The sequence below is a fragment of the Coenobita brevimanus genome, chromosome 66 (assembly GCF_032717465.1).
Source record: "Coenobita brevimanus isolate Jiangsu-jjx chromosome 66, ASM3271746v2, whole genome shotgun sequence".
NCBI lineage: Eukaryota > Metazoa > Arthropoda > Malacostraca > Decapoda > Coenobitidae > Coenobita > Coenobita brevimanus.
The window spans coordinates 5578033-5604897 of NC_137019.1; the positions used below are offsets into that span (position 1 = coordinate 5578033).

Here is a 26865-nt window from a genome sequence, read left to right on the forward strand (position 1 = left end):
ATATATATATATATATATAAAGGTGTAATATACAAAATAAATACCTAAGTAAAATGTACAGCAAATACTGCTAAGGCAACGAGAATACGAACCTAGGTGTGTGTATGTGTATGTATGAGGTGTACAGAATACGTGATTGGGGTATAATGTGGGTGTATGTAAATGTGTGTGTGTGTGTGTGTGTGTGTGTGTGTGTGTGTGTGTGTGTGTGTGTGTGTGTGTGTGTGTGTGTGTGTGTGTGTGAACGAATGTATGTAAGTATGCATACATGTATGTCCTTATGTATGTATGTATGTATACGTATTTCTGTATTTCTGTATGTATGTATGTATACATACGTATTTCTGTATGTATGTATGTATGTTTCAGTGCGTATGTATGTATGTATGTTTCAGTGCGTATGTATGTATGTATGTTTCAGTGCATATGTATACATGTATGTATGTTTAGGTCCATATGTATGTATGTATGTATGCTTCAATGTATGTATGCGTGTGTGTATGTGTCATGCCGTGTCATGCCGTCCTTCCACGTGATGAAATACCGCACCCTCCCTCATCACAGTCAGCATCAGCATCAACATCACACCTTCCTATTGTGACGTCACTGCTTCCGCTCCACGCCAACACCCTTCACACCGCTTACATCCACGACCATACTGACACATACACATACATCCAGTATACATACACATATGCATACAGGTACACACAGCCATACACAATCAAATATATACACATACACATGCTCACACATTCTTACTGCCATACACATACATACATACATACATGAATACATACATCAACATATACACATACTGGACATTCATCAACAAATATTCACACACATTGTTGCTCTTCCCCCCCCCCCTCCAATCTCTCTCTCTCTCTCTCTCTGACACATCCTCGCATAGCCCTGACATCAGCATAAACACAGGCTGTTATTTGTTCCTGTTTCCCTTGACGTGTTTGGGTTTCAGTACATGAGAGACGTGAACGTATGGTCAACACGCTGTAGCCAGGAGAGATGGAGAGATGGAGGGAAGGAGAAAAGGAGGAAGGGAAAGAGAGAGAGAGAGAGAGAGAGAGAGAGAGAGAGAGAGAGAGAGGTGGGGGGTCACAGAGGATAACAAAACTGGAAGGAAAGGGATATTATTTTTGAGGGTCCTACTGTCACGTCCTTCCTCTTATCTGTCCTTCCAACCCATAATTTTTTCCCACGTGTAAATCCTTGGAAAGATGATAAGACGGATGTTGCCAAGGAAACCATGAGCGTGGGTTCTGGGAGATGCTGCTTTGATCAAATGCCGAGAGTTTACGAAGGGGAAACTGTATGTAAAGTTTGTTTATGTAGGCAGAATTGCATATTAAGCCTCAATTACGTGGTGTGTATATACAAAAAATAAACATAAAAAATCGGATCTGTAAAGGAAGCTAAATTATAATCCTTGTTTAACTGAAGGACGAACACAAATTGCAATAAATCTAGCATAAAAAGAACGACTAATAAGAAATAAATAATAATAATAATAATAATAATAATAATAATAATAACAAAGGAAAAAGTAACAAATGCCCAAGTATAAAATCGCAGAGGTGTAAATAGACACGGAAATAATATCCCGGCGATAAATTCCCAGTAGCGATATTATCTCTTACACGGGGGTCAAGATGCGACAGGGCCTCGAAGGACGGTAAGGAGCCAGATTCACAAACTTAGACCATTTCTTTATTGTAACTGAGAATTCCCTTATAGTAATGAAGATTCTTTAATTTCCCCAAGAAGAACGAGGCAAGAAAACAGCAACAACTTCCCGTGTCTCTTGATCTTGCCGCAAAACTAGCTGCGAAAGAAAGCTGATCTCTTAAACGCAGTGTGTCCAGGTGCAAAACGAACGGATATTGATTTTCAGCCTTTGGTTCTTTCTTTTACATGAAGAGAAAAAGTTAATTCAGACCCACATTCGCCAGCATACAATCACCTCGCCATCTTAAGAAGATTTGTTTATGCAGGAATGACAAAAATATGACAGTATATACACTTCCCATTTCTCTCTCTCAGTAAAAAACAAATCTTACATCACAGTTACGGCAATGAATTGATCGTAAGACTGTTGGTGAATCCGAACCCAAAGACGCATATGCTCTGTGGCTTTATTTATGAGCTTCTGTGGCGAGACTCCTTACACACCCTATCATCTCCCTCATTACTCACTCTTCAGGGTGCATTGAGTCGTATTTATTTTTATCTTTCGTCTTATTTTTCTGTTATTATCTATCGATCTACCTATCTATCTATCTACCCACCTAGCTATCTATCTATTTATTACACCTAACACACACCATCATTTTATAGGTATTGTTATTTTACTTGCTTCTTATTTTTCAGACTTCCGTAACTTACCTCTGTCACTCATTTTCTGGACTTTCCAATTTTTCAGTTTTTTTTGGTGATTTATTTTTAACCTTTCTTTCCTTATTTTTTGTCTTTCTGTTGTTCATTTGTAGTCTTTTTTAGTCAGGTAATTTTTACCTTTTGTACTTTTCGAACTTCCATTTTATTTATGCTTTTATTTTTAGTCCTTTTTTATAATGTGCTCACGATGTGGTCTTTGGGCGGTGTGGGGTCAAGGTCGGGCGTGATTCAAGGTTTTCTTCGGTCTTTTCTGGAGGTAAGGTAGGTATCATTATCAACAACATAACCATAACTCACACGATCATGGGGAAGAAAAATCCAACCATCATTATACTCAACAACAACAACAGCTACCATCATATACCTCCTTTGTCATACAGTAATTACCGTCATCATCATCATCATTAACCCACCCTACATGTCGTCCAAGTCATAAATAGCTGCTCAAATACTTCCACTTTCATCATCACCACCATCATTAAACACATTCTAGATGTCGTCAGTGTCACAAGTACCTGATCAACCTTCACTTCATCAGATTTACCTCAAGACAGCCTGCCTCATCACCACCACAATCATCACCGACAAACACAGAGCCCTGACGTGGACATCAGTGTGAAAGATAAGGACATCCACTGACATCACTACACCCACATCAGCAGCAACAACAACACCGCCACTACCTTCATTTATTCTTCACCAGGAATTATCATATTACACTCACGACTCCTCAAGACGTAACGATAGCGATCAACAAAAAACACAGCTGCTTTATTGCGCAATGAATGCATTTTGGCTTAGGCGATAAGAGTACACGCAAAAATCATCAGTTTATATTCAGTCGCGTATTATATATTATCTGAAGGAGTAATTTGATTTTACACACACACACACACACACACATTACAGACTTACAGATACTGACCCACGTCTTAGGTAATTTCCATTTCCTGCAGGTTTCTGTAAACAAGATACATGCCCTGGCTGCAAACACACCAGCATCCTGGAAAACACACACACACACACACACACACACACACACACACACACACACACAGTCTCTCTCTCTCAAAGTTGTTATGTGACCGGAAAGAACGAAAATACTGACACCCCCACTATAACTCCACTACATTTTACTCTTTCCTACATTAGACTATTTTATCCAGCTTGGGTAGGTCATACTGAAAGGGGCTAAAACTGCCTCCAAAAACCCCGAGAACGAGATAATAATTTCTTTATTCTATTTTGCTATTCTCAGATACTGTTCAGCTAATGACAGGACCCTAGTGGTGAAGAGGGTAATAGGAAGAACTGGCAAGGTTCGTTCAAACTCTCCTTGCCTTGTCTGATTTGGTAGGTTAAGTAGCCTATATGGTACACATCAGGTGTTGTGTGAAATTGGAACATGATTCAGGCGAAGCACGTGTAAATTCGTCTGAAGCATAAAATTCTTAGAGCTTCACACATAATTACTTGTACATCCTTGGCATAGTTTATTCAGTTAAGAATTTCTAGTTATTGATGGCTTCTGATGGTGTTATAACCTTAAATTCACTTAAATTCACTTTATTACTTGGTGTTACAACCTTAAATTCACTACTCACTTTATTGCTTATAACACACACAAGTTTATGTATGAAGTTGAACACCGTGGAATTACTATACGGTACCGACACAGCTGCTAAAATGCTGAAGGTACGTGAAAAAAGATATATCTACCTTTTATTTTATATAGACAGAACCACTCTCAACCAGTACAGAGAGTGGGACTGAGTATTCTGCTGACCACATTCTCATCACTATTCGGTAACTTAATCTCGTCCACAGAGAATACTGATTACAGCTTCTTTGCCGCTAGGATAAATAGACAACGTATTTCACGCTTATTTTCTTCACTTGTTGCTCCTATATTATTTCTCCGTCGTTTTCCTATGATATTATGACCGGACCACCTGAAAAAAAAGAGCCCACATGCTGTCTGACGTGTACATTTATAAAAGATGCATACAAACATGTGCCCACAAACACATCGACATGCGGCCGTACATTCTCTCTCTCTCTCTCTCTCTGCCCGTCTGAGTCTGACCAGTTGCTAGGGAGACGCGTGTGTTGAGTTGCGTAACCGGGCGTGTCGTTCCTGTCTGATGGGGCCGCCCTTTCTAGGAGCAAAAGGTTAGCTGGGGGTTATTCCTGGAGTCGAGGGAGTTATCCAGGAGGCAAGGAAAAGTTATTTTAAGGGTTAGATAGGCTAAGTTATTTTAGAGGTCTGAAGAGTTATTTCAAGGGTTAGCAGGTAATTATTTTATGAGTCAGACGAGGGGTTAAATTAGAGACGTTATTTGAGAGGTGAAGAAGGAGTTATTTTAAAGACAGGGGGAGTTATTTTATCGGCTCAGAGGGAATTACTTTAAGGATGAAGAGCAGTTACTTCAGGGGTTAGGAGGTGAGTAATTTTAAGGGTTAAGTGCGAAGTTATTTAAGAGTTAAGAAAAGCGTTATTTAAGACTTACGAATACAGTTATTTATGGGTTAAGAAAACGGTTCTTGTAGGGGTTAGGAGGGCTACTTCAAGGGGGCGAGCTGACCTCTCCTTCACCCCCTGTAATCCTACCTTGTCAGCTGATCTCACTACTCCTTATGCAAAAAATTCACCCTGTTCTTCCGTATCTAATCTTGCTACACCCTACGCAAATCATGTACCCTATTCTTCTGTAAATAATCTCACTACAACCTACGCAAACCGTTCACCCTAATCTTCTGTACCTCATCTTACTGTATCCCACGCAAATAGTTCACCCTATTCCTCTGTAACTGGTCCTAGGCGCTACTCTCTGTAAGTTCAGGCACGTCTCCAGAACTTAACTTTAAAGTGTCCTCACGCCTCGTAACCCTATCATTTTGGCTGATCTTACGACATCTCACACAATGAATTCAATCTATTCTCTTGTGGTCCTGTCTTGGGGGCTTAGGCTATTCTTATGTAATGGATCGAACTTGTATGTAGGATTAAATTTCAAAGCGTCCTCACTCCGTTACACAATCGTTTCAGCTGATCTTGCGACACCTAACCTTAGAGAATTCGCCTTTTTTCTTTTGTAACCCGGACTTGAAATCTTAGGCTGATCTTTATGCAATAGTCCAGTTTGTCTGTGTAATCTAATCCCGTAGAGACAAGTGCCATTCACAGCATTCCTGACAATGAAAAGTAATCAAAACTAAATTTCAAAGTGTAATGGAACTAGATAATTCAAACTTAGATTCTTTTGTGCACGCGATGTATGGCTGCAGGTACATACATACATACTTACAGTACATGCATACATACATACACGTAGTGCATTTATATATACATGCATACATACATACACAGGCTGCATACATATATACATACATACATTTCTGACTCCTCTCATTTTTGTGGGATTTTGCAACACTTTCCAATCTCCGCTTCCATTATCTTGTCTTCTCTGGTCCTGACAAAACCACCTGGTTCTTTTAACCTTTCTCAAAATTAATTAACTTCAACCTTAAACGGAATTAGGGTATTTTCCCATCTATTTTCCTTTGTGACCTTATGTATTTTTCCACCGTGCCTTTATTCGATCCTTTTTCTGTGTTGCCCTTTCTTGACCCTACTGTCGTGGTGTCGCAATGTCCTTCTAAGGTTAAATCATATTATAGCAATAAAATTTTCCATGACATTTTATTGTCACTAAGTTGCTCTTTTACTACATGATTATTTAGCCCTTCTGTGATTATTTAAACTTTTTTCCTCCGCTAGTGATCAGAGGTTCTTTTTTTCTTAGGGTACACGTCAGTTTTTTCCGAAAGACAAAGATCAACATATAATTTAAGCATATATACTATCCCTTAAAATTCACCCTGCTCATTTTCATACGCCTCTTCCTACACACGTACCTATCCTAATATTCCACCTACTCCTCCACTTATCTACCTACCTACACACACCCTAATCATCCACGACTCTCTCACTTGAACTATTTCAACCCTATTTCTTCCTTGCCTTTTCACACACCTCTTCCATTTCACGTTCACCCTCCTACTTGTACTCCTGCTCTAACCGTCTATTGTCTTCTCACCCACCTGTTCTTACTCTAGCCATCTATTGATCTCTCATCCACCTGTTCTGACTCACCATCTACTGTTCGATTATCCACCTGCTCTTACTCACCATTCTTTGTTCTCTCATCCACCTTCTCTTACTCTAACCATGCACTGTTCTCTCATCCACCTATTCTTACTCATCCACCTACTCTTACTCACCATCCATTGTTCTCTCATCCACCTTTATACTCTAGCCATCCATTGCTCTCTCACCCACCTACTCCTACTACTTTACTCCTCGAAAACTTTTTCCTTTCATATCCTCTCTCCACTGCCCCCAGCTATTCCTACCTCGGTCCACCACATCCTGTTACTAACTTTAGTCAAGTCCTAAGACCGTACTCTCATGGGTTTAGCTGACTTTCAGGCACCTCTTTCCCACCATCTGTTTCTGAACATGGATGGCACGTTAATATATTCTATACTCTGACCGCAATAACTTGGCCTAAAACTGCCACCTCTTCATCATGACTGCTTAGATATAACAGCAGATTAATACTAGAATATGGCGCTAGCCACGAAGTGCCACGATAACAATGTAGAGCCAGAGTACTGTCTTATTCTGCCACTGAACTACGGGAAATAAGCTGCAAAAGGACGAGATTCCTGGCAAAGTTAAAGCGAATGAACGACAGTAAGTTATTTATCTGAGCGATGTGTGATGATAAAAAGATCTACGTGACATACAGAAAAATTTTACCCTCCAGACGCCGTGTTTAAATTAAGTATATATTTTGGTTACCCAGCGACGATTGAATTCAGCTGAGAGAATCCTCACGCAGCAAGAGGGTTAGCACATATCCCTTTAACCTTTTCTACTGCAGTGATACAACCTTGGCAATGTATTCCCGTTGACGCCAGGCAATAACATTTAGCCGTGAGAATCCCTACGCGGCTCAAAGGTTAAGACGCAATAAGAAAAATAAAGCAGAAGAGGTGCCAGTGAGTTCCCTCAGCTCGGGAGAAGAGGTTATAGCCTATCGTGGAAAATGAGCCGGTAAAGGAAAGGTGCTTGAGAGTTCCCTTAAGACCACGAGAAGGAGTTACACAGAGCATAGCAAGAATAAACCGGTAAAGAAGAGGTGCTACAGTCAGTTTGTTTCCATCTGACGGAACTGGGTCACTAACGCAACTTGTAGGCTAAGTCGTGGTTGCAATAAATTCACTGACCCATAGTTATGAGGCATGAATGAGTTTCCTTGGTTACTAATCTAATCTACCTTCCCATCAGACTAAAACTGACCAGCAACTGAGCTAAAAATGGTCAGGGATCTTCGTCAGGTAAAAACAAACCGACTTGCGTGTTCCCCAAGGCCCCGACTAGTGAGTTCGGTAAGCACAGGAGACTATGACCCCGAGAGACTACTTCCCTAGGAGGTGGCTGAACCATAAAAGTGTCCGTATACCAACATTCCACTTCCCTCACCTTCCATCCCCCCTCTGGTTATATCGTTAAGATCAAGGAACCTCCAGCGAGACAGCCACGACCACCACCACAGGAATCCACACCTTTACCTTGAAACAGAAGATGGTGTGGGCAGCATCCTGAGGTGGAGGGTATGGGGTACGGGGAGTGGGAGGGAAATGGCCAGGTGTTATAGGGAATTACAAAGGGAGGAAGACCATGAGCGATTTAATATAATGTCGTCGCATTTGTTTTTTTCCTGTTACACGAGTATCCGTAATGTTGCAATGTTTTGGCTCCACTGTTTATTGTACTGAGACAATGACTATATCGTGAAGAGTCTGGGGTATGGTAATTCGGAAGCTACATGAGGCATAAAACAATATATGTACAGTTATTAAGATGCATCCCTAGCTTCCTAAATCTATTTTGACTTGGCATAACAAAACAAGGTCCCGCCGGAAACACAATGGTCCCATATACTGTAAAGTGTAGCACGCCTCCACCCACCGCTGACCACAAAAACAACCCGCCCCCTGCCATTCACCACCCATAAACAGCCACGGTGCCACCACGAAACACAAGGATAATAATACAGAATGGCTCCCGGCACAAGCGAGCCGTGGTGCCGGGGTGGATGGGTGGGGGTAGAGTGACCGGCATGAAGGAAAAACATGTTGAACGAGATCAGTGAGTATTGATGAAGTACCAGATGAGATTTATAGGAAACAGGTTTCATTGAGGTGGTGGTATCAGGTATAGCCGAGGTCAGTTGTTCCTGTACATTGTTTCCGTATTGTGTAAGAGCCTAAAGGGATTATGGTAAACTAAATAATAATGAGACGTTTCAATAATTTCTCTTCATTAGTACCGAACCCTGAACGTGTAGAGGGGTTATTCTTCGGGACACTACAGAACAGCTTAAAATGTATGCCAGGACGCTACCTAGACTACACCAATCGCTCGTTTGCTTACAACATACGACAACTTACAGATTCCGTAGCAGGTGTTAGCGTACCGTGCAACTGTCAGACTCCACTTAAGTCAGCACCACAGCCCTATCATTACAGGATCATTACAGAGTAATCTCATCCCTTCTAATGAGCACGGTGCTTATTTTTTTTTTTACGCCTCTGCCATTACGTATCCCACAAATTATTCAAAACTCAAGAGCAAAAGACACGACCATTAAATTACCCATATGATGTCCTTGTTCCCACTTAGCTTCTCTCTTCCTTACGTTCAGATTAAACATATTCCTACCACACTGTCCCAACCCGAATTTGGTCCGTACTCGATACCTAATACGAAACAAGACATGTACAGGGAAAGCGCAGTGAGTCTGTTTATCCGGAAATCCAGTCAAAGTATATCGTAGTTTTATTGACGTGATTCTCCTCTAACTGCAATGAAATAAAAGTATACTCTGTTTCTTATTTATCTATCAACATTATCTATCTATCTACTTAATAAACACGACAGACGGTCCTCTGATGCCTGCACTGTACTGTCCACTTGATCAAATACCAGATGAGTTCCTTCAACGAAATTTTATAGGAAACAACACAAACCCAGCAACTGTCTAGCGAATTTACGCGGTGTGGCTCCTGTAACCTTGGCACCCCAGCGGAAATAATGACACTCCTAGACCACGCCTGATGCTGGAGAACAAGGGGAGGGAGAAGAGAATGGGGAGAAGGGGAGGGGGGGAAGAGGATGGGGGAGAAGGGGAAGTCAGAAAGTGTGGGGGCAGGGGGTGAGGAAGGAGAGAAGCTGGAAGTAGGAAGTGAGGGAAATGGAAAAAAGTGTGAGAGTGAAATCAGGAAGGAGATCACGATGACGTCAAGATGGGGAGAACCTGGAAGTAAGTGGTACGAGATAGAAAAGTGTGTGAGTGAAATGCAGTGAGGACGGAAAGAATCTGGAAGTGTGAGGTGAGGGATGCAAAAGTGTGAGAGTGAAATGAGGAATGTGGGTGAAATGATGTGAGGACGGAGAGAACCTGTAACTGTTAGATGAAAAAAGTGAGGCGAAATGAAGAATGAAAGTGAAATGACATGGGGACGGAGTGAAACTGGAGGTATGAAGTAATCCTGGAACAAGTGTGAACGTAAAACAAGGAACAAGCAAGGCCAATTTCTATTTGTGACATCAAAGAGATTGAATACTTTTGGCTGACTGCTGTAAGATCGACAAACAACGTAACATATTCTGGACGGTACGCAACAACCAAACAAGTCCCTGATATCATGTTACAATTGATTATGCGAAGGTTTTGTCTTATATTTAAACAAAACGCGGGAAACTATGCAAAAAGTCAAATGTGAAATGTGGCAATCGTAGCTAACAGACGGGGTGATTAAACTGTTCCTGTTCACTAAAACTAGCTCGGTGCAGCTAAACAAAAGAACTGAGCAATTTCTTTTCTCCCCTCAGGTGACCGCATATAACAATACTGGGTACGTGGGGGACGATGCTGAGTCCAAGGCAGCGGCAAAGAAACAGAAGGAGAGTCAGAGAACCACAGGCAAGATTGCTGAAGACGATCCCTGGGCTGTGGCAGACCTTGGGGAGGGAGACGATCAAAAATGGGATGGTGAGTACTGAATGACTTATCACTGTAATATAAGTAACGAACAGTATAAGTAATGATAACAGTATTGTAGTATTATAATGGAGACGAAAAATAAGTAATCATAGCTGTACAGTGAATTGGGATGGTAAATAATCACTAACACTGCATGAGGCCTTTGTAAACATCTGTACCATCTTCACTGGACTGGTTACTGACATACGCAGCAGGTTTTCTTGACATAACAACAAACACACTGCTATGTAATTGAAAGTGTTAGGTTATAGGGCAGAGATTCTTCACAATTAATTATCAATATTCACTTTAGGACGCCTGAAATTACAAAAGCAAATGTCTGTCAAAATGCTGAATGTTTTAGAGGATGGAAAAAAACGATTCGCACTAGCAAAATTAAGGCAGGTAAACCCCAACAAAAATTTCTCCAGACAGTTCACATACAGTACACAAATATATATTTACATGTAGCCGTTAATACTCATCCAGCCAACTCTCTCTCTCTCTCTCTCTCTCTCTCTCTCTCTCTCTCTCTCTCTCTCTCTCTCTCATACCGATGACATCTACAGAACAACACATACATAGTCATTACAACATTTCAATTTTTATATGCACCTTTCACTACATACATCCCTTGGCTAGCACTGGGTAGGGTACGTTCTAGTTTTCGTTCTCCCTCCGAAGAAAAGGTCCGGTTAGGCAGTGAACCTTATGTGGACTGGTTTTATATAAAGTATTTACGTAGATATACAATATATATATATATATATATATATATATATATATATATATATATATGGTTATAGTGAAAACAACATAATTCTTTGTTAGGATACCACGATCGCGTAGTTTCCCTTTCACCCCTTTAAAAGGTGGACAGGACTCCAGGCGAGGTCCAACCAGACTAGGCTACCTTACTACGCCACAACCAGCTCATACCTTCTGCCATCCCTTCCACCATCCAGACACACAGTTTCCCAACATGCTTTCCTTTTCACAACCCGCTGATTTCTCGATACATTATCCTATATTCATTCCCTAACAGGCTACTCTCGTGCCGGAACTACCATCGCCTTTCACTCCGTTTCCTTCTTTCTCTACCCGGACAACTTTCCATCCCGTCCCCATAGCCTACCATCACTTCACCAGTTCGCCCCCCTATCACACACTCGTCACACCACTGCAAATGATTACTGATACACCTAACATAATAACAGCCAGTCATAGTTTCAAATACCACCAGTATCAGTAATCACAACTCTGACACATGTACGGTAGTTTTAAAAGTTGCAGTGCCTTGTTACAACGCTGCTGTATATTTCAACTTCGAAATGTATGCATTTAAATTGTTACTAGAGCCACCACTGTTGATACCACTGCCTCCCTTGTACCAACACCCTCCACCACAAAAACTGATCCTACCACAACTTTTGCTCCACCATCACCACCGCCACACAATCTCACCTTGACAATGGCGTCACACCTGACCTGGACTGGTGACCCCACGTTTGAGTAAGAAAGGTCATGAGTAGCCACCATGTGGAAATAGGGAGTTTTGCCTGAATAGCCGCAATAGTATGCTTGACGATAATTCTCAAGGTTGACAGTTTTCAGTGTAGGAATTGGAAAGTAATTAATAAAAAATATCAGAGACCTTTGTATTGCCCTAACAGGAAACTTGAATAGTGAGGCAACTCCAAGAAAGAGCAGTTAAAAACACTCAGTTTAAGAAATGGAAAGTAGTGGCGAATGTTAGAAAATGCAACAGACCTATGTCTTGCATGAAAGGGAAACACAAGTAGTCGGGCAACTTCGAACAAGAGCAAGTAATAATTCTCAGTTTAAGAAATGGAAAGTACTGAGTTAAAAAAAAAAAAAAAAAAAAAGTGGGTGGGGGCGGCCTTTGCATTGCGCTAAAAAAAAAAAAAAAAAAAAAAAAAAAGTGTGTGTGTGTGTGGGGGGGGGGCCTTTGCATTGCGCTAAAAACAGACACATGTAGTCAAGCAACTTCAAACACGAGCATGCAGGCCTGGGCGTGGCTCCTCGCTCCTGACTTTGGTGGTGGGGGAGTGTCTGGTGTACTTAGTGGGTTGGTGGCGCAGTGTTGGGCAACCTGCATTACCTAACAAAGTGCGCCTATCTCACCCTGCACCTGAATGTGAAGGTCTCCAGCCGGGCATGCCAGGTTAAAGTGCTTGATCACGTATGTTCCTGATGACCCACACCCGGAGACCTACAACTTGACCTACGCGACCTCCAACCCCACTGATCTTGTACCTACGTGACCTTCTACTGATCTTGAACCTACGTGACCTTCTACTGATCTTGAACCTACGTGACCTCCAATCCCACTAATCTTGAACCTACGTGACGTTCCACTGATCTTGAACTTATGTGACCTCTAACCCACTGATCTTGAACCTACATGACCTCCAACCCACAAATCTTGAACCTACATGACCTCCAACCCCACTGATCTTGAACCTACATGACCTCCAACCCCACTGATCTTGAACCTACATGACCTCCAACCACACTGACCTTGTACTTACGTGACTTCTAACCTCACTAATCTTGTACCCACGTGACCTCTAACCCCACTAATCTTGAACCTACGTGACCTCCAACCCCACTGACCTTGAACTGTCAAATTCTGTTATCACAAATGCCGGCTCCTAATTTGGTTGTGAGAACCGAGTTGACATAACCAAATACTCTTCGGCACAACATACCAAACGTTAAAAAAAAAAAAAAAAAAAAAAAAAAAAGTATCGCATACCTGGGGTAAGACAGATGAGAAAATGAACGAGTTTTGCAGACGCACATGACCCTATTAACAAGTTCCTTAAAAAAATGGCACTCAGTAGATGGTGATTTGTGTGATTTCAGGTCCTAATAATTACCAAGGACAATATTTGCACTTACAATCACAGAGTGCTCCATATACCACAATGTTTGGTCAATGTTTCTGAAGGATACGTGCGGTAAAATGGAAGATACTTTTTTTTGGTGGACTGTACAGAAGACTCGCCAGGAAAGAGAATACGAAACAAAATTAATCAAAACTAATTTACGTACAAAGTCAGAGCAGAAATAAAAAACAAGACTCATTAACCTCCCACTTAACTACAAACGCTTTAACATTTTTTAAATGAGAAAAAAGAATGCTAAATAACAGAACATCAAGACATCACCATTTTTTCATAATATACGTACAAGTAAATACAAAACTACAAAACTAATTAACATACCGTTCAGCCTCAGACATTTCACCTTCTTCCTCATGAAAAGAAAAGACAATTTGAGAACTAGAGCAAGTCGGAAAATTAACCTTCATTAACAGTGAATTCGCATGAGCCCTCACCTGTGTGCCACAAGTGTGAAGGTGCGAGGGTGAGTGGGTCGGGTCGGGTCTATGTCGGGTTTTTGCTCCCTCTATCTGACCGACTTGTATGTGAAATTCCTTAACAGCTGGAGTGACTCTACCCCCGACCACGCCTGCTCTGCTACTGCCACTCCCCATCAGACCTCATGCTGTAGGAGACGAATGGAACAGGGGCAATAGTGAAATATCAAACTGGGAGAAGAATCCATAAGAAAAATGGGATTCAAAGACAGATATGAAGTGTCTCCATTCCACATAAACTAGTCTAGTGAAATGAAGGACGAATTCTGGTAGGCTTGATCATCAAATAACCACGTACTGATCTTTTATTACTTGGCTGAACACTCCTCAAATTATGGAAAAAAAAAAAAGACCTGAATTTCGAGTATAGTGCATTAATAAATTCATTCACCATTTCTATTCATATTACTGTCAGACTATTTCACTTTGGCATGAAGATTTTTCGTTATTAAGGGTTAGGAACAGTCACCATAAGCTCCCTTAAACAAATATTCTTTTTTTTTCCCTTGGTACTGTCATACATTTATACTCATCTTTGTATAGACTTCTCATAGTGATGGGGATAAGCTACTTAATTAACCCCTTCCATCTGGTGACGTATTTTGTATCTTATTCTTGAAGGAACCATGCGATTTTACTTTACTTACAAAAGCCCCCTAGCAATGAAACGGGCTGATGAAAGCTGTATCAAATCCCTCCAGAAACAGCAAGAATTAAAAATGAATGGGGTTATGTAAGGCTATAGCTATCTAACCCCTCAACTTTAAAGTCTTGCTCATTTTAATCGTCAGGAAATAACAAGAATTCAAAAAAGACTAGTGGTTAAACAAGCCTACATCTAACCTCTCGAGTCCCTACTAAGCAGAATTAAATCAACAGGATAAAGAAAGAATGAAGAATGAGGTACTCGGACTAAAGTAGTATTGGAAGCTTCATAATAACCAAGCATATTCTCTCACTAAGCTGAATAAAATCGTCAAGAAATATCTACAACATATATTAATAGAAATAATAATAATAATAATAATAATAATAACGAACACCTTAAAAGTGTCCAAGGACACTTTTCATAAAAACTTCCCACAGTCAATGCCTACTAAAATCCGAGCTATAATGGGACCTTGAGGTCAAGGTCACTGATCTTGTGCATGTCACCTCAGGTTATCACAGACTATAAGTCCACCAAGTTCGGCGGCTCTAGCATTAATCTTTCATGGAAAGTCAGGAGACATCCAGAATATCTAGAATAGTCCCAATTTTTTAACCTACGCGATCTCACAGAAAAATCAACCGATTTGAACCATACTCCTTTCCGCACCACGTCCACCTTAAGGTCATAGTGTACAGTAGTAAAATTTCAGCTTCCTAGCTTTAGCGGTTTTTGAGCTGGCGTGGCTGACTCACTTTTCTGTGTTCTGGATAATAGCCGGAGAACCTGTAGACGGATTGCCATCATATTTGGCCAAAAAAAGCGGACAGTTGTCCGCCTGATCTAGGACATAGCCATTTCAATATCGCAATTTTAAAATAAGTAAGAATATTTATATTGACAAAAACAATAAAACCTCCCACAGGGATGTAGGAAGTTTTAACGATGTATCCGGAATGATGTGTTTAAATGCGAAGTTTCACCCTACCACTACTGAACACAATAAAATCGTAATGTAACAGCAAGAACACAGTCACAGTGAGGTACCCGGACTGAAGTGATGTAAGGAAGTTTCACCGTACCAAGCAAACTGTCGCTCTCACTCGTCCCTGACACCGCCAGGCGCTGGTATATTACACCACAAAATCAATTCGCTCACATCACCTCACACTTTCACTTTTATTTCTCGCTCTTATTCATTCAGAAACTCACGTCACCCCCCACTTTCTGTCTCATGTCTCACTTTACTCATTCTCTTACTTATTCAACAGCTCATATCACCTCTCACTTTCAATTCACTCCTACTCATTTTTTTAATCATTCACAAATTCACATCACCTCTCACTTTCTCTTACTCATTCACAAACTCACGACACCTCTCACTTACTCTCTCACTTCTCACTAAGTCATTCTTTTACTCATTCACAACCTCACACCACCTCTCACTTTCTCTCTCAACTGTCACTCTTAATCATTCTTTTACTACCTCATTCTCAAGCAATATCCTCCTCCCAGTCAGAGCCACCAAAGTAGAATACAAACTCCATCTGTATAACTAAAAAAGTCATTATAAAATGCATAAAATCTTGAAAAAACACATTATTATTCTGCCAAGAACCCGTAACGTCTCTAAGACAAATATACTACTTCTCACACGACACCAATTACCAAAGCTCTCTCTCTCTCTCTCTCTCTCTCTCTCTCTCTCTCTCTCTCTCTCTCTCTCTCTCTCTCACACACACACACACACACACACACACACACACACACAGTATATTCAGGCCATTCTCCCACCTATGTAACATTAATTACGAAGACACAAAAGCCTATCAGACTCAAGAACACGTTAATATCGCCCAATAAAAAGAACCACGAATACCACGATAAAAATACACAAAACAATACTTGCACGAAAACAGGTAGGAAAATAAATCAATACCTTCACTCCGTCGACGCATTTTTTATTTTATACTACCACTAGGCAACGCTCTCTCACAGACGCTATTGGTGGATAGTCAACCCCTCCAGTTAGAAAAATCCCTCCAAAGCTTAACAAAATCGTCTGGTGAGAGCAAAAATCCCATACATGTCATGGGACTGAAGATGTTATCCACTAATATTTTTTCCCCTAACACACATCTGCAAAACACATTCTTAGGTCGCATTCTTGAAGCTATGGGACAATTTCTAGCACTTCGTCCTTAACCGTTCATCTTAAACACTAAAGTATTTCCCTAACATACATCTGCATTCCCACAACATATTCTTGGGCCGTATTCTCGAAACCGTAGGACACTTGCTAGAACCCCTTCCTTAAATATTCATCTTGTGTTGTCGCCGATTAAGGAAGCGCCCTAGTACTTCTTCCTTAGCGATTTATTTTTGGATACGGCTGGTTAATATTGAGTTTTTGTGATATCTGTCCAGAAAACGGTGGTACTGGAATGATTTAAATGGCACGCAAGAGGATAGTATGGAGCAATAAGTAAAATAAATTGCTGAGGAAGGGGTGTTAGGGAGCTTCCAGTGAGTGTAAAGGTCAGGGAACAGTGACTCCGACCCTACCTTAAATGCCTACCTCCCTCCCTCCAATACAAGTCTTCAGGGACGATTTCTCTTCTTTATTTTTCCTTGCACAATACTTATCACTTATGCTTAGCCTAGAAGAGATGTGCTTTATTCTGCACTATAGTACTCTTGCGTCCTGTTTACCCTTAAAAGTGTTGTTCTTTACATAATATAATACGTTAGTAATTTCTGCTAACCTGATAATATTCTGCTTCAAGACACTGCATACTGAGAAACACTAATGTACTTATATTTACTAAAAAAAAAATCTCTCCTCTACTCTCTATATGCTGACCCTACTAACCTCTTAAGTATTCTGCCTCACTAACCAACTAATCTTATCTTTTTGCAGTTGACATTAAGCTGGACACAGGGAAGCCGTGGTCAGGTAGAAATCATATAAGTTTTTTCACTGGGGTGTTTATGTCTCGCACTGTGAACCATTTATGTTGGGAAGCTGTCTATACATGTGAGCTACTGTGGTGTCTGTAACGTGGATGTGTGATAGATAGATAGATAGACAGACAGACAGAGATAGATAGATAGATATAGATAGACAGATACACAAACATAGATAGTTTGATAGAGACAGATAGATAGGGTATGTTGTTCAAATCTAGGTCACAGCATATCCTACTTTAAAGTATATCTATAAATGCTTCATTAGACGGCTGTATCCAGCTGTGTGTCTCACAGGAACCTGAGAGTTATGAGAGATAAGTCCTAAACCTCTTTAGAATTCCTCTTGGCTGAATAAATCAATAAAATAATTCGTCTATTGAAGAAGAAAGTGTTAATATGTTTGATCCAATTTACGATAGTGGTATGCTTGCTGAAAGACTTAATATATAAGGTTAAGTTTACGGTGGTGTTAGTTTGCTGACGGAGGTAATATGTTTTATCCAGTTTACAAAGGTGTTGCTTATTAAGAGTTAATATATTCGACCCGATTTACGACACTACTGTGTTCGATCCCCCCGCAGAGATGACGACAGGCGAAAAGGTGAAGCGGGTATGTATCAACACTGCCAAGGTGGTACTGGTGCTGGGGTTCCTGTATCTCTTCATCTGCTCCCTCGACTTCCTCTCATCCGCCTTCAGACTCATCGCCGGCAAGACCACGAGTGAGTACCCCATGAACACTTCCTATCACGACGTCTTTTACATTTTTCTATTGCTATCTCATGACGATTTTGTTCATCTTAGGAATGACTTATTGTACTGAAGGGGTTAATTAAGGCAATATCTAACCCAAATTCAACGACCACAAAGTCTTTTATAATTTTCTATTGCTATTACCAGACGTTTTTGTTCATATTAGGAATGACTTACTGGACCGGAGGGGTTGAGAGCAATATCTAACCCCTCCAGTTCCGTAAGTCTATTCGGAGCAAGAGTAAACCAGACGTCCTTGGGCTGAAGTGCTTAAAGTTTGGGGGAAGGATTGATCCAGTTTACTCTGGCTAACTTCAAATGGTTCTACTCGCCAACTGGGAAGTCTCTCGAGGCTGGAGGATTTGCTTTGTCGCTGCTCCTAACTTCGTATCCTATTCTCTAACCATCCCACCTAGTTTTTTATTTGTCTCAGGAAACCGTGCAGCAGGAACAGTATTTACGAATTACCCAAACCTTCTCCTTTGGGCTTGTAATTACTCCGTACTGATACTGGTCATGTACAGGCAATATTACTTAGCACGGGAAAATTCACCACAGCCAAAGGATTAATTTTGTTAGAAGACCAGACCACAGACACAAAAATGACGGAGTTCCAAAGACATTTATTGCAACACATTATCATTCTTTAAAATCACACACGACTACGGGTATCGGTACTACCCTGTCATTACGATAGCGTCCTTTATCATTTATTCCCGCTACCAACACAGGATTTAATTTAGCTTAGGAGAGAGATCAAGACTCGTATTCTCGGTAGTTAAGAAAGCTCCTTAACACCTCTTCCCTAGTGATTTATTTCTGGATACAGCTGGTTAATATCAATGTGTATGTTATTTATGGTGAGTATGTTGGGATCTGAGTGACTTAAATAACACAGAAGAGGATACTACGAAGTAATATGCAAAATAAATCGCTTAGAAAAAGGCGTTAGGGTAGTGCTTCATTAGCCCCTTCACTGCAAGAGCTCTCCCATTATTGAGAGAGAGAGAGAGAGAGAGAGAGAGAGAGAGAGAGAGAGAGCAAACCGAAAAATGACCACCGTACTGAAAGGGTTAACTGGGGCTGACGGGAGGTGAGAGCCGGGGAGTATATTTATTAAGGGTCCTGGGTTCGTACTATCGTCGTTTAAGGAGGCTCCCTAACACCTCTTCCTAAGCGATTTATTTTTGGATATGGCTGGTTAATATCCTTCTGAATATCATTTATGACGAGTATGGCGATATTAAGAGGATTTATATGACACGAAAAGCGGTAAGAAGGTGTAACAAGCAAAATAAATCGGTAAGGTAGAGATGTTAGGGTGCTTCGATAACTGAGGAAAAAACGAACCTTTGTCAATTTCCAAAATGAACGTGTTTCCATATCAAATTACTCTTATCTGATTTTTTTTTTTTCGTATTCTTTCACTATTATTCATTATGGCTGTAAAGTGTATGGTAGTTGTACAAGAGGAAAGAATCGACAGGCAATATTATACGCCACTTAAGTTCAAGAAAGTTTGTAAATATGACCCACGGAATCCGGCTACTTAGCACAAACAAAAAATTATGGACAGTAAAAGTGAATGTAGGGTGAACCTGGATAACCAACCAGTCCCGCTCCTCACTCCACCCTTCTTCCCACATCAGTGACTCCAGAATTGTAGTAGTAATAGTAGTAGTAGTAGTAAAAGTAGTAGTAGTAGTAGTAGTAGTAGTAAATAATAATAATAATAATAATAATAATAATAATAATAATAATAATAATAATAATAAAAATGGCCTAATTTAAATATCCATAAACTTAACCTAAGTAGAACCCAGACAACCAACCAATTCCGCTCCTCACTCTACCCTTCTTCCCACAACCTAATGGCAATACAAATAATAATAGACTAATTTCAATGTGAATATTCCATAACTCCAAAAATTTTGTCTTCCGCTGGCAAGGCCACAAATGACCTGCTCTCACCTAACCACTCCACTCCAGTGACAACGTTTTATATTATTTCTACCATGAGATTATTTCATTCGGCTTTAGAAAGATTTTTAAAACTCGAGAAACTTGATAAAACCTTCAGCAACCCTTCACAACCTGATATCTGTCCTAAGTTAAATAAATCGTCTGGTGGTCGAAGGAATGAAATATAAAATGTCATCTGATGAAGGGGCTAACCTACATGTGAGTAAACTCAGTACCTGAATATAAAAACTAGTATTATCATGCATATTTTCATGAGGCAGTATCATTCCCCATTATGGTGGACAGGCAACATCCGTTTATCTTCACTGTCACCTTGTCTTCCCTATTCTCCAATGCAAAAGTTAACCGGTAGTCTCTGTCCTTCATGTAAACAATCTTCAGTCTTTTTTAAGGGCGATATGTCCAGCCATCTCCAAATGAACGGGTCTGTATTTTGCTTTTCTTTTGTCCAGTTCTCTTTGGGTGGAAAACTGTGATGGTTTCTATCCCTTGGTTCTTTCTTTTGCATTAAAAAAAAAATAATCAGTTATTATAAATGAGTTCTGGCCTAGTGCTGTATGGATCACTGCTTAAAAGCCAAATATCGTACATAATGTCACCCACAAAAATGAATTACAGAAAGTTAACAATTACCCTAATCTTTTTAATGGCATCAGTATTTTTTATTCAAAGAAATCTCAATTTTTACACCAATAACATGCATTCAAAGTTAATGTGAATGAACAGTATTTCCATATACCGATATAGCAAGAGTCTTCGTTCACCACGGTAGACCTTCTTCATCCATACTCGGCCAACTCTCTTAAAGAAGTGACAGATAGCTCAGTGGCAGCCCAAGGTTATAAAAAGTTTTGCAAGACGCCGATGCTGTTTACATGCAATATATCCGGCTGTGGCAACGAACTGCAGCATGACACGACGACTTTCTGGATACGTCATGCCTGCCTGTCACTTTTTGCATATTGGTTCTACGGTATATCCACAACAGCCGGTGCTGGAAAGGGACGGTTGTTGCAGTGGCACAGAAATAACAGGGCGGCTTCGATGTCCTGTTATACTAATGTTCCTCAACTCCCTACCTATCCCTCGAAAGGATTGTTTTTCTAGCAGTATCTTGAAGTTGATCTCAGAGTATGATAGTTTGGAATCGTTATATTCTTGTAAAGTGTGTAGTATTTTATAACTAAAGAAACATTTTAATATAACACGTGAATTAAGAACTAAGTTAATCAAGAATATCGGTATGAAAGTAATCCCTCCCCTTCTCCATATTTGAGCATACTTTCACAATGCGTGATGCAAAGTTAGGCAGAAGTCAGAATAATACAAAATCAATAATAACACCGTCATAAGAATCAGTCAAAAGATAATACGTTGTAAAAAAAAAATAATAATAATAATAATAATTTATGGGCACATTGCGAAACAAAATCGAACAATAGAATGTCATCAGCACATCGATGTGTCCCGTATTAACTCAGAATGCGATTATTTTTTTTATGTTCTGGCAATTACCAGAATTTTATTCAGTTTTGGGAACGTGTTTTGAGAGGGTGGAGACCCTTTAATATTAGAGTGACTTCCTAACGTGGAAAACATCGTATTGTGTATATATATATATATATATATATATATATATATATATATATATATATATATATATATATATATATATAATCGTATAAATGAAAATGACCGAAGTGAAGTGGTTTACGTGCGAGTGGCACAAAATCACCTAAGCATGATACTGGATTACACTCATTTCTAGCTGCCGTTCGATGTGCACAACAATAATACAACACATGCAGACGACTTTGATACTGATGCCAGTGACAAGTTGGCAATGTTGGCAGAGAGGACTGTGGAATCGCGAAGAAAAGGTAGGGAACTGGATAAGAGGGTGACAGGTGTATCACAAAGAAGCTGGAATTAAAGCCCAGGAAAATTAGGAGTGAGAGTGAGAGTGAGAGTAAGAGAGAGAGAGAGAGAGAGAGAGAGAGAGAGAGAGACGGGGGGGGGGTCGAGGGTATCACTTTCCTGACGTCAAGGTTGCGGAGTTGCGGTGGCACAGTACAGAAATGGCTGGCTGACCTTTCACTGTTAATTACCTACCTGTAAGGAACACGCATCAACCTCATCGTCCCTTAAATTCTCATTTTTTTTTCTTTCATTCTAATAAGGAAGACCTAACAAGGAAGAAGGTAAAATCGTGGCTTAGAAGTTTTTAGTAAGTAGTCGTGCTGAAAGACTGGATTTTAATTCGTGATATTAAGAAGAAACAAGATAAAAATCCAATTGGCTTTCTCATAGTCTACCTGTTTATTTGTAGTCCTCCACTGCTGCAAAAGTGGTAATATAATCTTGGTTCCACACTTATAAATGTTTTTGACCTTAACCGTAAAGTAAGGCTGTTCGTTTACACTTTATCTCCAGTCATACAGAAACCATACGCTTGACAACCAAACTGGAGTGAATTTGAAAAAAATATGAAAAATACAATTAATTCTGATAACAGTAAACTGCAATAGAAACATTTTCATCCTGGAAATTGGTTAAGTTCCTTGATAAATCCGTTCGTAGGACCTTCCCGTGAGTCATGATGAGGTATCTGACTGAGGCTGGTGTAGTGGGGGTTAGACTACAGCAGGAAATAACAACGTGGATGTTTTTCAACATAAGTTCCTAGCAATACCTGTCATATGTAATCTCACGACAACACCTGCTACCATGGTAATGGCGTTAATAAACGTCACATGTCGTGTTAGTGTTGCAACAACAGCGGAAAAATAACTGCTCTGAGTCATGTAGCACAGCACCTGAACTGTTCTTAGGGAAGGCTCACAAGAAGCAGTTTAGTATGTGTGTGCAGTTTTTTAATCCGTTATATTTCGTGAAATTTTCCATGAACTAAGACTACGGTTAATAACAGATGTTAGTGATTTCTTAGCTAGAAATTTTCTTGGTCTATCATTAAACAAATAGCAGTTCTTAAGAAAATGAATATCTATTAGTCAACATGAGTTACAAGATGAGGAAGTGTGTGTGCAGGTGGTTACTTCCTAGCAATAAGACCTGGAAGTATTGCTGGTGTGATTACCTGTGGCCAGTGTAGTCGAGGACACCGCTTCTCCCTCATTCTCACTGCCTCTTCCTCCTTCCCCCCACTAGGACACAGGAAGCCCAAGCACAGGACGCAGATCACACCTCACTTCCGCACTCGGCCAGGATATCATACTCTGAAGCTTTGGAAAAGAACCCTAGTTAGATATCATGAACAACTGCTGATTTCCAAAGCAGCCAATCTTTATCAAAGTGAAATCTTTGTATCAACTGCATACAAAGGCGGACATACACACTCCATTAAATATGTAAGCTGAGATGCTGATGCTGTGTCTTTTGATAGCGGGTACGAGGATCCTCACACGTATTCGTTGCGGTACCCAGCCACCTGCGTCTCCATCCAGAATAACGTGTCTTGTTTACACCGCCGGCCGCAGGCAATACTGTACCTATCCGGGCTGCGCATGCCCTCCCTTCGCTAAATATGGAGAATCAAGTTTACACCCGCTCCTTAATTTACACATCAGTAATACAAGCTCTTAAAATCCAACGGGCATACTGTCCTTGGTTTATCAGAGGTTTGTGGAACTGACATGGTTGCGTGCATAAGATTTTGTGCTGAAGCGACAGTTTTATATACACTATATATATATATATATATATATATATATATATATATATATATATAATCCCTTTTCACAACAATTGCTCGGCAAAAAAAATAAATAAAAAATAGGCAATATACGATACAATATTACCTGAAGCCAGAGTAATGAAATGGTTTCTCCTGAGGAGGAAACCATTTATTGTGATTACAAAGAAAAACAAGTTTGACACACACACACACACACACACACACACACACACACACACGATGACTAGGGTGGTATATAACCTTTGTGGGTACTGACTGAAATACGAAACTCAGCACATAAGAAATGTGTTTTACAGGGTACATATTATACCGTGTACTTCAAGAAAAAAAAATCGGTAAATCATCTGACGGCAAAGAGAATATAATAAAAAAAAAAAAGACCCAAGCCTGGTAAATGGGTTAATTAGGAAGTGTCCAGGTAGAAGAGTGTGCACAGTAGACCTTTATATCGCAGTCTAATTAGAACACCCTCATCAGCACCTGGTTGGATATGGTAAAACATAAAACTATATGCTTTAGCCTCTCTGTTCCCCAGTCCTTCAGTCCCTTCCCCTTCCAACCTCTACCTCCACTCACCTCCTCTATCACCACTCCCCACTATCTCTCCCTACCCCCACTCCCACAATTTCCCCCTGCCCCCTCTATCTACCCCATCCCCACCCCCACTATCTACCCCCACCCCCACTATCTACCCCCACCCCCACTATCTACCCCCATCCCCACTATCTACCCCCATCCCCACCCCCACTACCTACCACCATCCCCACTCCCAGTATTTACCCCCATCCCCACTCCCACTATCCCCCAACCCTTACCCCCATTATCTCCCCCAACCCTCACCCCCAGCACCCTGACTCTCACTTTCCGCCGTACCCTGGCAGAGGAACAAGGAAGGGAGGTGAAAGTCTTAGATCCTTCAATCCTCAAATCTTGAGTAATTATCTGACTTAATGACCCTTGTGCAGTTGATTGACATGTATATTTTTTTCTTATTAAATTCAAAGTCGCACCTCCATATCCACGATGACTCTTCCTAACGTCTTATTAAACTACCTTGGAAGCTGGTTAAGGTATTTCCCTCTCCCATTTTTAAGTTTTGCCCTCCTCTCTCTCTCTCTCTCTCTCATGCAGCCTACAGTGATGTTCTTATTCCCCTCATCGAAACAAAAGCACACCCATGCCTATCCCCTTCCCTCAGACCTATTTTAAATATCATCTTCCCCAATCCTAATCAGCCTCAGCCCTATTTCCAGACCGATTCCAGATTTCTTTCCCTCCGTGTTTCCAGGTCTATTCCCTCCGTATTTCCAGACCGATTTCAGATTTACTTTTCCCTCTGTATTTCCAGACCTATTCCAGTTTACTTTCCCCCGTCCACTTTACCTCAACCCTTTTTCCAGACCTACTCCAGATTTAACTTTCCCAGTCCAATCGCAACCCCACTTACAAATCACGTCCACATTTAGCTTTTCCTCGTCTTACTCAACCTCAACCTCTTTTTTCCAGACCTAGCTTTCCTAAGTCCTACCCAGCCTACACCCTCTGTCCAGATCCGTTCCAGATATACAGTAACTTTCCCCGTCCTACCTAACCTCTTCCTTTTCTGCACACTCCTTCTCTGCCCTATTTTTTCCACCCATCCTGCTCAGTCTACTCCCCCTTGTCCAAGCCTACCCTATCCAGCGGCCAACACTCCGCTCCCTAAATCGCTGCCACTCCCACGTTTGAGTCCCTCGCGTGAGATAAAAAGTTGTTAGATGTGACGATGTTTGGCTGGACAGTATCTGCCTTGTTCCTGCTCACGCACCGGAAGAATGGCCAGATGAAATTAATGTTCTCACTTGGCACGACACTCACTCTTCAATCTCTTCCTGGATGGTATTATTCATTTATTTGATTATTATCATTATTATTATTATTATTATTATTACTACCACCACCACCACTACTACTACTATTACTACTACTACTGTTATCATCACTAACCACAGTCGGAGAAACGGCCCTGAGCAATGCCACTAGGGTCGTACGCTAGTCACCTTCCCATGAAACTTCAAAACTATGGCAGCCTAACCTCGAGCCTAAACGCTTAACAAGGTGGGGTTGGGTAAGACAGGACTTGCTGTTACGACTATATGTAATATGTAGGCATGGCTAATTATGTAAAAAATGACGTGAAACGCAAAGCACTTAAAAAGTATATGGATGTATATTGTCGCTTGACGATGTGGTGAATTTACAAGTGATTCATCCCTGACCCATTCACTAACGGACCAACTCATCTCAGGCTTAACTGCTCACCCTCATATATTCACCCCACGCTCACTCATTAACTCTCCCTGGTCGTCCGCCTACTCACCCACCCATTCACTCCCCCAACACCCACCTACTTGTTCTCACTCACTGCTCCAACACTCCCGCTCACCCTGCTCACCCCCCCCCCACCTCTGGACATCCACCTCTCACCCACTCACCCCCATCACCCTCACTGACCCCACACCCTATCAGTTACCCATCCTGGATACCCAACCCCACCCACTCACCTCTCATTCTCTCAACATCTCCGTGACGTCACTGGTGGACACGGAAGACCCCGTATGTGTCAGGGGTCAGGGGTATTCCTGCAGAGGCGCTCAGATATTTCATAAAAGATGAGAAGGGCTGAAAGGACAAGGTATTTCTCTGGGATATTACGTTTCATTGATTGAGAGTTCCGTGTCCTGGGGTCGCTTTCAACCACCGCAGATGGGCAGATTTTTTTTTTTTTTTTCGATTAAAAAAAAAAAATCAATGAACAGTAAAATATTGGCAACGTTTCTGATAAAGTACTAATGCAACGTGACTGCGATGTTACCTA

At 40.8% G+C, this 26865-nt stretch overlaps 1 protein-coding gene across 1 annotated transcript in view; it reads left to right on the forward strand.

Moving 5' to 3' along the window:
* The window catches only part of LOC145405377 (sodium-dependent phosphate transport protein 2B-like), a 74005-nt gene that overhangs the window by 36380 nt on the left and 10760 nt on the right, over positions 1–26865 (forward strand). The window contains exons 2-3 of the mRNA XM_080276784.1: positions 10382–10541; positions 18139–18279. Coding sequence (XP_080132910.1) covers positions 10382–10541; positions 18139–18279 — 301 coding nt within the window. The remainder of the gene's footprint in view (positions 1–10381; positions 10542–18138; positions 18280–26865) is intronic.